Consider the following 10,857-nt stretch of genomic DNA (forward strand, 5'->3'; position numbering starts at 1 on the left):
GTAACAGTTGAATCCACGAACTACTCATTAGTTTTGTGCAGAGAATTCGAAAGAAATCGTCATCTCTGCTCCAGGATCCATCCATCCATCCATGCTTTGTACAGTACAGCATATTGCATTGCTACCGGCCTTGGAGGTCCGTGATGGTTAGGTCGCGGTTGCCGCAGGTGATCTCTCGTGCGTCCTCCACGGCGAGAGCCGCGGCGGCGGCGTGGCTCATGGGCCTGGGCGTGCACACCACGGGCCTTTGCGGCTGCGACGGCGCTACCTGCCGCGACAGCATGGGGATGACGTCCGACATGGGCGGCCGCTGGGTCGGGCACTCCTGCACGCACAGCAGCGCCACCTGGATGCACGTCGCCGCCTGCGCCAGCTCTGCTCCCGTGCAGTCGCTCCGAATTGCTGGGTCGATGAGCTCGTGGCTCCGCCCTGCTTCCCAGAGCCCCCATGCCTGATGATCGTCGTCACGTCAGAGAAATTGCATCTGAATTGACTGAATATAGTATACACTTATATGTCAAGTTTCTGAAATGGATGATCGATGCTTACATATGCTATGAGATTGAAACCCCGGTGGTTCTTCCTGCCGCTGACGATCTCCAGCAGCAGGACGCCGAAGCTGTACACGTCCTGCATGAACGACACCGTGCCGTCCATGGCGTATTCCGGCGCCATGTACCCACTGTCGTATTCCAATTTCCAAGCATGAAAACACACGGTCAGAATATATACCGGCCAGTGAGAGATAGAGAGAGAGAGAGAGAGAGAGTCCATCATCCTCTTCCTACTATGTGCCGATGATTGTCCTGGTGATAGTTTCTTGGCGATCGGCGCTGCCGCTGAAGAGCCTGGCGATGCCGAAGTCGGAGATCTTGGCGACCATGTCGGCGTCGAGGAGCACGTTTGCAGCCTTGAGGTCCCGGTGGATGATGTTGAGCCTCGAGTCCTGGTGAAGGTAGAGGACACCCCTGGCGATGCCGAGGATGATGTCCAGCCTCGTCTTCCACCGCAACGACGCACGCCGCCTCTCATCTGCAGTTATTTGGCACAGATTTGCATCGCATTGCTTAGCTAAGACAAGTAGAGCAACCATTAAAACAATGCAGCAACATATATAGCATATACTAGCTATAGGAGTATATAGTATATACCGAAAATGAAGGCGTCCAAGCTCTTGTTGCTCATGTACTCGTAGACTAGCATCCTCTCTGAGCGGTGGACGCAGCAGCCCAGAAGGCGGACCAGGTTGCGGTGCTGCAGCTTGGCGATCAGCACCACCTCGTTTATGAACTCATTCAAGCCTTGCGCGGTGTTCTCCGCTGACAGCTTCTTCACAGCGACCTGTTGCCCGTCCGGCAATTGGCCCTTAATGAATTATGTAATCATCAACCAACAAAAATCTATCAGACGACATTCGGCCGGCATATATGCAAAATAAGCATGACATCACAAGACTCATAATAACAATAGATCGAATTACCAACATATACTAGATGCATTATTGTCCTCAATATACCTTGTACACTTGGCCGAATCCGCCTCGCCCAATCACATTGTCTGCACAGAACCCGTTGGTGGCTGTTCGAAGGATCCCCAGAGGGTACGTGGGGCATTCACTGCTGCTCATCATAAGCTCGATTGCCTCATCAACCATGGTAACTGCAAATAAATAAATGGAGAGTTCGCTTATGAGGAAGCAACGAAGCATATATGCTTGTGCTTGCTCTTTGTCATCAGACAAGATGCTTGTTGCTTCGAATAAATCACAAAATAAGTAAAACTAACCTTTCTTACTGCTGCGCTGCATTTTTCTCCAAATGACAAAGGCAAGAGATAGAAGCAGCAACGCGAAGCCGACGATCACCAGCGTGATGACAGCCACAAACTTCTTCCGGGTGTTCTTGGTAGCGTCTGAAGACACATATGCGGTGCGGGGTGCAGTGTACGTCAGAGAGACATTGAGGTGACTGACTGCTTCAATCTAGCAATTTCTTAGAGTTCAAGGTACTCAGCCAGCTGCCCAGCTACGACGACGGAATGAGGGCGATGGACTGATCACTGATGGCATTGTTCAGACTATATTTCTATGACGACGGAAGACCGAAGACTTAAGTATTGCGAATAGAGAGAGTGAACAAAACACAGAGCATCCATCCTCTCGTCGCAGCTGGCGAAGCATGACTTGGACTTGAAAGAAAGGTCTAGGCAGTGCCTGAAAACGTCTTGCAATTGCAACGACAATGTTCTACAAGGAAATTGAGTGAGTATTTGACCAACGAAAATTCGAATGTCCCTGAACCAAATGGGAGATGCCGTACGACTGTATCTCCTTCATTCCCTAGAATCATACGTATTATATATGCGACCAACTGATTGTTCATGATTATGTTTTTTTTAGATATAAAGAGTTCATGATTATGTATTATATACATATATACTATTAAGTGAGTAGAGCAGATGAACTACCAACATGATCCCGAGCGACACTATGTATAGGGCGTATAGTAGGAGTGTATTTTACTGGCTTGGAATAAGGATGAGGAGAAGCAAAGTCAAACAAGAGCTTCAAAAAAACATCACCTCCCACTTGCAACACTCACTTATACTATATGATCTCTTTGACATCAGTAATTGACCATTATAGTTACGGAGATATCCGCAGCTAACATATACTCTTTTTTAGAACGGACGGAGAGCTGGAACTGTGATGTCATTTAAATGAAAACGGTTCTTGGCCGGTCGGAAATTTAAATGAAAACGAGGAGTTGGAGTGTATACGCCTACAAAATATTAGGGATGAAAACGGTAGGTAGCAATATCATTTAAATGAAAATGGTTCTTGGTCGGTCGGAATTTTTTTTTTCTGTATTTGTCATTTTAACAACAAGCTATTTAGTGTACCAATTGCAATTAAGGCTCCAAAGGAAATTAGAAAACTCAATTTTTGTATATATGTCAAAATGCTCGGAAATGGTCATAAACAATAACGACCACTTTTACAAAAAAAATGAGCTCTGGTAAAAGGGATTTACCATTTTCATTTCCATGCCAACTAATAAACCTTACCGTTGCGGAAAGCAGGCAAAATTAGCAAAACTTCTTGGATATAAATTTATAAAACTCTTTTTTTTTTCAAATTGAATTATGTCTCGAAGCTCTGTTGTAATCTTCCTCATTTTTTCCTTCACTTTCTTTGTTTCTTAAACCTCTCTGTAAATCTCTTTGTTTTTTCTTTTAATAAAGTTCAGTAGAGGTGTACCCCTCCTGTTTGGTTCATTTGTTTTTTTTATATAAAATTCAATTTGTGCATCTACTCTGCTAGAAGTCAATTGATTTAGCTCGAGGTTGAATGACAACACAATCGATTTCTAGTGAATCAAATCATGACGAAGCAACAGGGAATGAATTCAGGCATACCTAGTTCAGACGATGCAAGCCTGACATAGAGGTCCTGCCCGCCGTGGACGAACCGCGTGTCCATGAGGTCGCCGAACCACTGGATGCACCCGCTCCCGCCTCCGCGGATGTCCGCCGCCGAGTAGGCCGTGCAGGAGCAGTTAGCCAGGCACCTGCGCGCGCACTCCTCGAGGGTGGCGCCGGCGTCCACGGTGCAGTTGTGCGTGTCCGGCAGCTTCACGCCGCGCAGGAGGTAGAACCCGTCCCCGCCGCCGGCGCCGCCACCGCACTGGAGCGGCGTCCTCCGGGCGCACCCGCCGGACGTGTTCCGCATGTACCACTCCGCTGCCGACCTCGGCGCGAACCCCCTGACGCAGCTGCAGGGCGTGGCGTCGACCACGTTGCAGACGCCGAACGCGCCGCACCTGCCGTAGCTGTCGCACTGGTCCGTCGGCCCCGACCAGAAGTTGCTCCACGACCCGGAGGCGGCGACCCAGACCATGCGCTGCATCACGCCGGACTCGTTCAGGAGCACCCGCGACATGGGCGACCCGTCGCGGTCGCGGAACATGTAGGAGACCTCGTCGGCGGTGTCCGTGAACTGGAACTCGAACATGTCCTCGAAGGTGGTCATCTGTGGGATGCCGCTGAACCGCACACCGTTCCACGGGCCCGTCCGGTACGTCTTGCGGCCGTGGCTCCAGATGTGCAGCTCCGGCGATCCATCCGTGTCCATGACGTAGCGGAAATCGCCGGGCGACGGGTCGTCGGCGCTGCGCCAGGACCAGAGGGACCAGTCGGCGCCGGTCCTCAAGTTCTTGCCGGCCCGCATCTCCGGGAGGAACGTGTTGGTCGGGTGCTCGAAGCTCTGCCACAGCGCGACGCCCGCCGCGTCCGTGACCACCAGGTTTCCCGTGTCGCGGAGCTCCGCGACGACGTCCGTGCCGACGACGGCCGCCGTGGAGGAGTTGGAGGACGACCAGACGACGGTGGTGCCGTTGGTCGTCGCGCCGTCGAGGAGGACCAGGGCTCCGCGGTCGTTGAGCCCGAGCACGCCGGACGAGCTGTTCAGCGGGCGGTCGCGGTTGGCGACCCAGACGACGGTGTCGGGCGAGACGGTGAACCATATGCCAAGAAACCACTTGGAGTGGCTGCTGGCGGCGAAGAGGCCCAGCTGGAAGGCGTTGCCCGGCGACACCAGCATCTTCACGCCGGCAACGGTCGTGGACTGCGTCAGCGTGCTACCGCTGGCGGCGGAGGATGTGAGAGGCAACGCGGAGAGAAGAGCAAGGAAGAGTATGTGGCTCATGGCCATGGCCATGGCCATGCGCGCCAGGGATAACTCTGACAGGAGTGTAAGACTGGAGCTAGCGCGAACATCAGTTTGCTTTCAGTAAAGAAGGCTATGGTACTGTAGAACCTTCTTCACTTTTATTTACTTTAGAGTGAAATACACTGGCGGCCCTTTAACTTGTCGGCTTGTGCCAGTCCGGTCCACGAACTTGCAAACGCGGAAAATGGGCCCCTGAACTTATTCACCGTAGTCCCATTTCCCATCCGGCACGGCCTCCAGGCGACGTGGCAACGCCAGCGTGGCGGACGAAGCACGTGAGCCGCACGTTTCAATACCGAATGCAGCGGGGTGGTGCTGCGTCCACACTGTTTGGTGGACCGGGAGGCGCGAGACGCGGTGGCGCCCATGGCTGGCAACGGCGAGCTCGGCGGGGTGGCGCTGTGGAGCGCTAGCGCCTGTGCGGGTTACACGGGGGTGGAGAGCGCGACGAGGCGAACTTGCCTAGGACATTCCCCGCGGCGGAGGACGTCCGGAGGCGGCGGTACGTGCGGCGAGGCGGCGAGGCCGCGGCGGCGTAGCTCCGGCGAGCCAGAGTGACGCGCAGAGATGGAGAGGAAGAGCGCAGGAGCACTGGAGGGTGCCTTAGCACGCCCCGAAGCTCGTCGACAAGCTCGCGTCTGCTGGAAAGCGGCAGAGGAGGAGATCGACAGTGACGGCGGCACTGCTAGCTCGGGATGAGGCGGCGGCGCCTGTAGAGCGAGAGAGGGAGCATGGGGAGAAGCGGAGTGAGTGCGGAGTGCTCACGCAATACTATGGGCACCATTTTAGAGGGAGAGAGAGCCCGAGGGAGGAGAGGAAAGGCCGGTCAAGGAGCTCGGCTCCATGCCGACAATGGCGGATCTCTGACTCGGCGCTGCGGGATGAGCGGCTCGGGGCGAGGGGCTGCGGCGTGTAGAAAGGGTCTACGCGGGGTGCTCGGTCGTGCAGGGGACGTGGGAGAAGGGCGCGGCCAGGCGTGGTCCAAGCGCTGCCGGTGACGGCGTTCGTCCCGTGCGGAGCGGAGGTAGGGGGCGAACCTGACGTGAGGGGCCTACATTGAAACATGCGGCTCACGTGCTTCGTCCGCCACGCTGGCGCTGCCACGTCGCCTGGAGGCCGCGCCGGATGGGAAATGGACCTGTGGTGAACAACTTGACAAGTTCAGGGGTCCATTTTTCGCGTTTGTTAGTTCGTGGACCGGACTGGCACAGACCGACAAGTTAAAGGGCTGTCAGTGTATTTCACTCTTTACTCACTACTACAGAATCGATTTTTAGGGGCGGCTCGTAACCATTTGTAGGGGCGGTTTGGCCATCCGCCCCTACCGAACCGTCTCTACAAATCATGCATTTGTAGGGGTGGTTCCCAGGCCGCCCCTACAAATCGATTTATAGGGGCGGTTCAATCTCGAACCGCCCCTACAGTATGTTTTTCCGCCAAAAAAATCAAATTTACAATTCAAAATCGCGTTGCCGAACCTCCCGCGACCAACGTTCTGAATCGCGTTTGCGTTGCCGAACGCCCCGTGACCAATGTTCCAAACCATGTTCGCGTTGCCGAACGCCCGGCGACCGCGATTACAAGCATAAGAGTATTATATAAACTATAATTACAAGTCCAATTCATAAGAATATATACAACCCATCATTAAATATACAAATTCCATACATATTCTTATCAACGTCCTAGAGCTAGCCTTTCAGTCTCACGAAGGTGTTGGTACTGAGGATTTATACCTAACTCAGACTCTCAGTCATGGTAGGTGCCTCTGACGTGTACAATCTGGTCTAATATGAAGTTGCAAAGGTCGTCGACGAGCTCTAAGAGTTGGTCATCCTTGTATGGGTCTCTTTTCATTTCTTTCTCTTCTCTCCACTACAAGAGAACAAGTTTCGGTTTAGTATTTGATACCATGTACGAAGTTTTTATACTACGGGTGAAGAGGTTCAAACTTACCCTTAAGGGATGTCTCCTATAGGCACCAGCGTTACTCATCATAGAACATATATAGTATCCACAATGTACACTCCCAGGCCTCTGCTTGGGGCACTGTGTGTTTTGCATATGAAAATATTAAGTAATGCTTTTGACAGCCATGTAATGGAGTACTGAAGAAGTAAGTTACACTTACCGCACATAGTGTTTTTATAGCTAGCTTTTCCTTCCTTGCTGGATCATGCCTTCCATGATGATTAGTGACATAGAACCTAAATGCCCTGTTTGAATTATTTTAGCAAATACAACTTGTTAGTATCCAAAAGTGAACGTTACAAGTATGTATACAAACATATAAGCTAATGAGGATTGTCGATATGTATACGTCTTGAGAATCGATATGAAGTCTTTGTATGTCACTATGTCCCTATCTAATGAATCAAAGACCCATGCTATGCTCCTCCCAACATCGATGGCTATACAAATCTAGTGGTTGCTGCATAGATTTAATCATAGAACTAGATAAGCTCTTTTGCATCGAATAAAATATATCGAACAAAGCTTTAAGTATAGAGTTGAACTTACTCGAAGTTGTATGGTAGCCATATAGTAGAGTGTTGTTGGTGATTTTTGAAAGCCATGGCAATGTATGCCGCAACCTTAAGGGACTCTTCCCTTAGTTTTGCCGTATGGATGCGCTCTTTCTCCCAAAGAGTCTTTGCAGCAGCTAGCACTTTGGCATCCAGTGTCCACCGTTTAGGGTAATTAAAATTTGTTTGGGCTATAGCTTGAGGGTCTACATATCCGGCTTTCACACTTGGCATTTGTTTGACAATGTGCACTTGCATTCTATAAATCACGGCGTGGGTTAGTTACAACAAAATTCAAAGATTACATTCATATCATATCGGGAGGACAAGGACTTATAGGCACCATGTGCGAATTAGATTCATCTCCATTTCTCCTAGGTGAAAGCATGTGTACATGTCATTGAAGTCAAAGACAATTTTCCCGGCTAGGCTTCCAAATGTGCCGGTGGGGAAGCATGCTTGTATGATATCTATGCTTGTTGGGAGAACATGCAAGTACCAATCATGAAACCTTCTCATTCCAAGTGGTAGGCGCTGGATGTCCTGGTTTGGTAGGAAGGGCTTGCCTCTTTCATATGTTTTCGAGCAATCCTTTGACCATTCGATGGCATCAACATTTGGATACTGCTTTGCAATTTGGTGGAGTTTGCTAGTAACGGCCTCCTCAGAACCCCGTGATGGGACTTTTTTAACTTGGTTCTCAGGCTTGAACTGGTCATGGGAATACCACTTGGACACCGACAAGACGTCTTTGATCGGAACATAAACTGGCCTTATGTTGATTGGAATCTTCTTTTGGAGTTCCCATTCAGGCACGTCCTCATCTTCTTGTGCATCACCTTCTTTAGGAGGCACTCATTGTTCATGTATCGGTTGTGCTTGTTGAGAAGACTGTGGGATCTCATCATGCACTTGCTCGGTACGAGCTGAAGAAGGTTGTGGCATCTCATCAGGCACATGCTCGCTAGGAGGCGGGGAAGAATGTGGCATCTCAGGAATGTGGGGGTCACGAGACGGTGAAAATATCTCCCCAACCTCAACAACTTGCTCCAAATTTGGGAGAGGGGGAGGCGGCGAAGAAGCAGTCAATATAATGTCCCATTTGTGCCAGAGGATGAACTACCCCATAACGTCTCCGAGTAACACCAGCCCCTCGGGAGTTGGGTAGTCTATCCTCCACTACATGAACTCGGGCTTCACTGTATGCACCTCGACCCTAGTGTAGTCCAGCGGTATCTTATTATTGTGGTGTAAGCCACCAGGAGGATGTGCCACACCCGTTGCCACCTCCATCACAGTGTTCTACTGGCCACTGAGAAACACCAAGGTGCAACTAGTTGGTTCCCATATGCGATCGACTGGGGTTGTGGCTGCAGTGGAACCTTGGCTGCTAGGAACTTTTGGAGGGCTGCCAACTAATGCTAGTTCTTCCAACGACGTCACTAATATCCGTGGCTCTGTAGATAGTCCTTGCTCCTCTAGCGCCTTCGCAACTAGAGCCTTCACTTGGAGCTCAAGACTAGTCTACTGGTCTTGGCCATATTTCTTATACATGTGCCTATCCTCTTCGAATCCTTGCTTCCAGGTTGTCCTTTTCCCTAGCCCCCTGGTGCGGCCTGTGTGCTCCTTGTTTCCCAAGCTAAGGCTAAGCTCGTCCATCTCTCTGGAAGGATTGAATGAGCCCTTCTCCTTGTCTTCAGCATATTTCAGTATCCTTGATACTGCCTCTTGGGTCTTCGGCTTATCAAACTTAAGATTACTACCAGATGATTCTGTACTCCTCACATATATCTAGTTCCTTGAGTGTACCTTCAAATTCGTCACATCGATATTCCCAGCAGATGCGGCATCTTCATCCATCTTCCTAAACTATTCTTCCTTGGCATAGTAGCCACCAGGGCCTAGATGATGGTGATGTTTGTTCCTCTTCGCTAGCTCAGTGTTATGGGCACTGAGCTCCAATGCCTCAGGTGAAGTCTTCTGAGCCACGAGCTCCTCCCATTGACTAGGAGTTATTTTGCCAAACTCATTGAAGGGAGTTAACGCCTTTTGGATATACTTTGTGTTGAGCTCCGACCTCCAATGTCGGAATGACTCTCCCAACATCTTGATAGCATTTTTTACCAATTCGTGCTTACCCTCTGAAAATCTAAAATTGAGCTTCCGCTGCCTATCCCATAGTGCATTCTTTGTGTTCTCTAGTATCTCTTTCCAGTTAGGGATTGCTGGGTTCAATTTATCTCTTACTAGGGCCCCGATCGCATTATGGAATCGTCCTCTTAATTCCTTCGGCTCAAGGATCTCTCCTGCTGGCCTAACCTCCGTTATCACATAGCATGCCTTGTCTAGATATAGATTTCCTTTTCTATCCCCTTGTTTCCTCTTAGACTTGGTAGTCGTGGTTGTGTCTTGAGGTTGTGGAGTAGAGGCATCGTGATTCGTCTCTGTGGCTGTTGCCTCTGCTCTCCTTTCCTCTACTCCATCTTGTCCAGCGAGATGTCACGGACATCGACGTCATCTTTTCTGAGTTTTAGGAGGGACCTATATATACGACAGGTCAAAGTGTTAGCAGAGGTAACAGCCAAAGCTTTAGCAAAATTTACAAGCTAAGGCTTTTTCCCTACCTCCTCGTTTGGGTCAAAATCCTTGTCCAAATCTTCCTCCGTTGGCCTCCTTCTGGCTTCACATGGGAAAGGATCCTCGGGACTTTCATATCCCTCTTCTGAGTTATCATCATCATCATCCTCTTCTTCTTTGCCTTCAGCAGCCTCTCCTGCTCTTCCTTCTGCTCCTCCTTCCTCCTCGTCACACTGCTCCTGAGTAAGCATCACTTCTAGATCCTTTTCTAACTCATTATCGAACTGCTCCTGAGTTAGCTGGTCATCTAGTGCTTGCTCCTCATTGGTTGGGTGCTCATCATGCTCGGGGCATCAGGCTGCACTGTCTGGTGTCCGTGACATTATTTCGCGGTTTGTTCTAATAGATGCAAGAAAGTGTGCTTTAGGTACGCGAGAAGGTATAAGAAATCAAAAAGGGCTATAAACCAAAGTAGTCCTATAAAACAACAATATATCAAAAAAAAGAGTAGTAGCAGTGGTAGAGGCCTCAGAAACATGTCAATCATCATCTGATCTTGAACTTGGAGCATCAAGGCATCATAACAGAGAAGAGAGGAGAAGGTAATGTAGGGGCGGCTGCTAATGATGCCAAGTTCCTCACAAGTTCTTGATCATCAGCTCATATTCCATATAATGTATGGACTTGGACAATTTCATCATCGGCAAAACAAAGGAGAGGAGAGGAGAGGGGAGATTTGGTAAAAAAAAACAATAGCTACTTAGCAAACATAGTGCAGCAGCTGATGGCAAAAGACAGGACAACAAGTCCTGGGCGAGTCCTAGGAGATTTGGCAAAAAAGCAACAGCAGCCAACAGTTAGTAGCTAGAAGTAGCCACTTAGGAGTAGTAAGTAGTTGAGTAGAGTAAGTGTAGCAGTAGAGTGGTAGTAGTAGAGTAAGAGTAGCAACCACTTAGGAGTAGTAGTAGGAGCATCACTGAAAGAAGAGCAGCAGTAGGAGTAGCAAGTACAGGGAGGAGGAGTAAT

The 10,857-nt window shown here is 49.9% G+C and overlaps 1 protein-coding gene across 1 annotated transcript; it reads right to left on the reverse strand.

The window, feature by feature from the left end:
• Window positions 1-116: 116 nt before the first annotated feature.
• LOC136551324 (receptor-like serine/threonine-protein kinase SD1-8) lies at window positions 117-4,723 on the reverse strand. Its single transcript, XM_066542895.1, has 7 exons — window positions 3,418-4,723; window positions 1,786-1,911; window positions 1,517-1,659; window positions 1,152-1,365; window positions 789-1,032; window positions 550-682; window positions 117-451 (listed from the first exon to the last, which is right to left on the reverse strand). Exons 1-7 carry the CDS (start codon window positions 4,721-4,723, stop codon window positions 122-124), a joined length of 2,496 nt encoding a protein of 831 aa, XP_066398992.1. The 3' UTR covers window positions 117-121.
• Between the last annotated feature and the right edge of the window lie 6,134 nt (window positions 4,724-10,857).

Source organism: Miscanthus floridulus, chromosome 4, assembly GCF_019320115.1.
Source record: "Miscanthus floridulus cultivar M001 chromosome 4, ASM1932011v1, whole genome shotgun sequence".
NCBI lineage: Eukaryota > Viridiplantae > Streptophyta > Magnoliopsida > Poales > Poaceae > Miscanthus > Miscanthus floridulus.

Bases quoted from the DNA above. Each gene is read 5' to 3' on its own strand.
- LOC136551324 (XM_066542895.1), bottom strand. From the start codon at position 4,723: ATGGCCATGGCCATGGCCATGAGCCACATACTCTTCCTTGCTCTTCTC. The intron at 1,912-3,417 runs GTATGCCTGAAT...ATGTGTCTTCAG, and splicing joins GCTTGCATCGTCTGAACTAG to ACGCTACCAAGAACACCCGG. The intron at 452-549 runs GTAAGCATCGAT...GACGATCATCAG, and splicing joins GTTTCAATCTCATAGCATAT to GCATGGGGGCTCTGGGAAGC.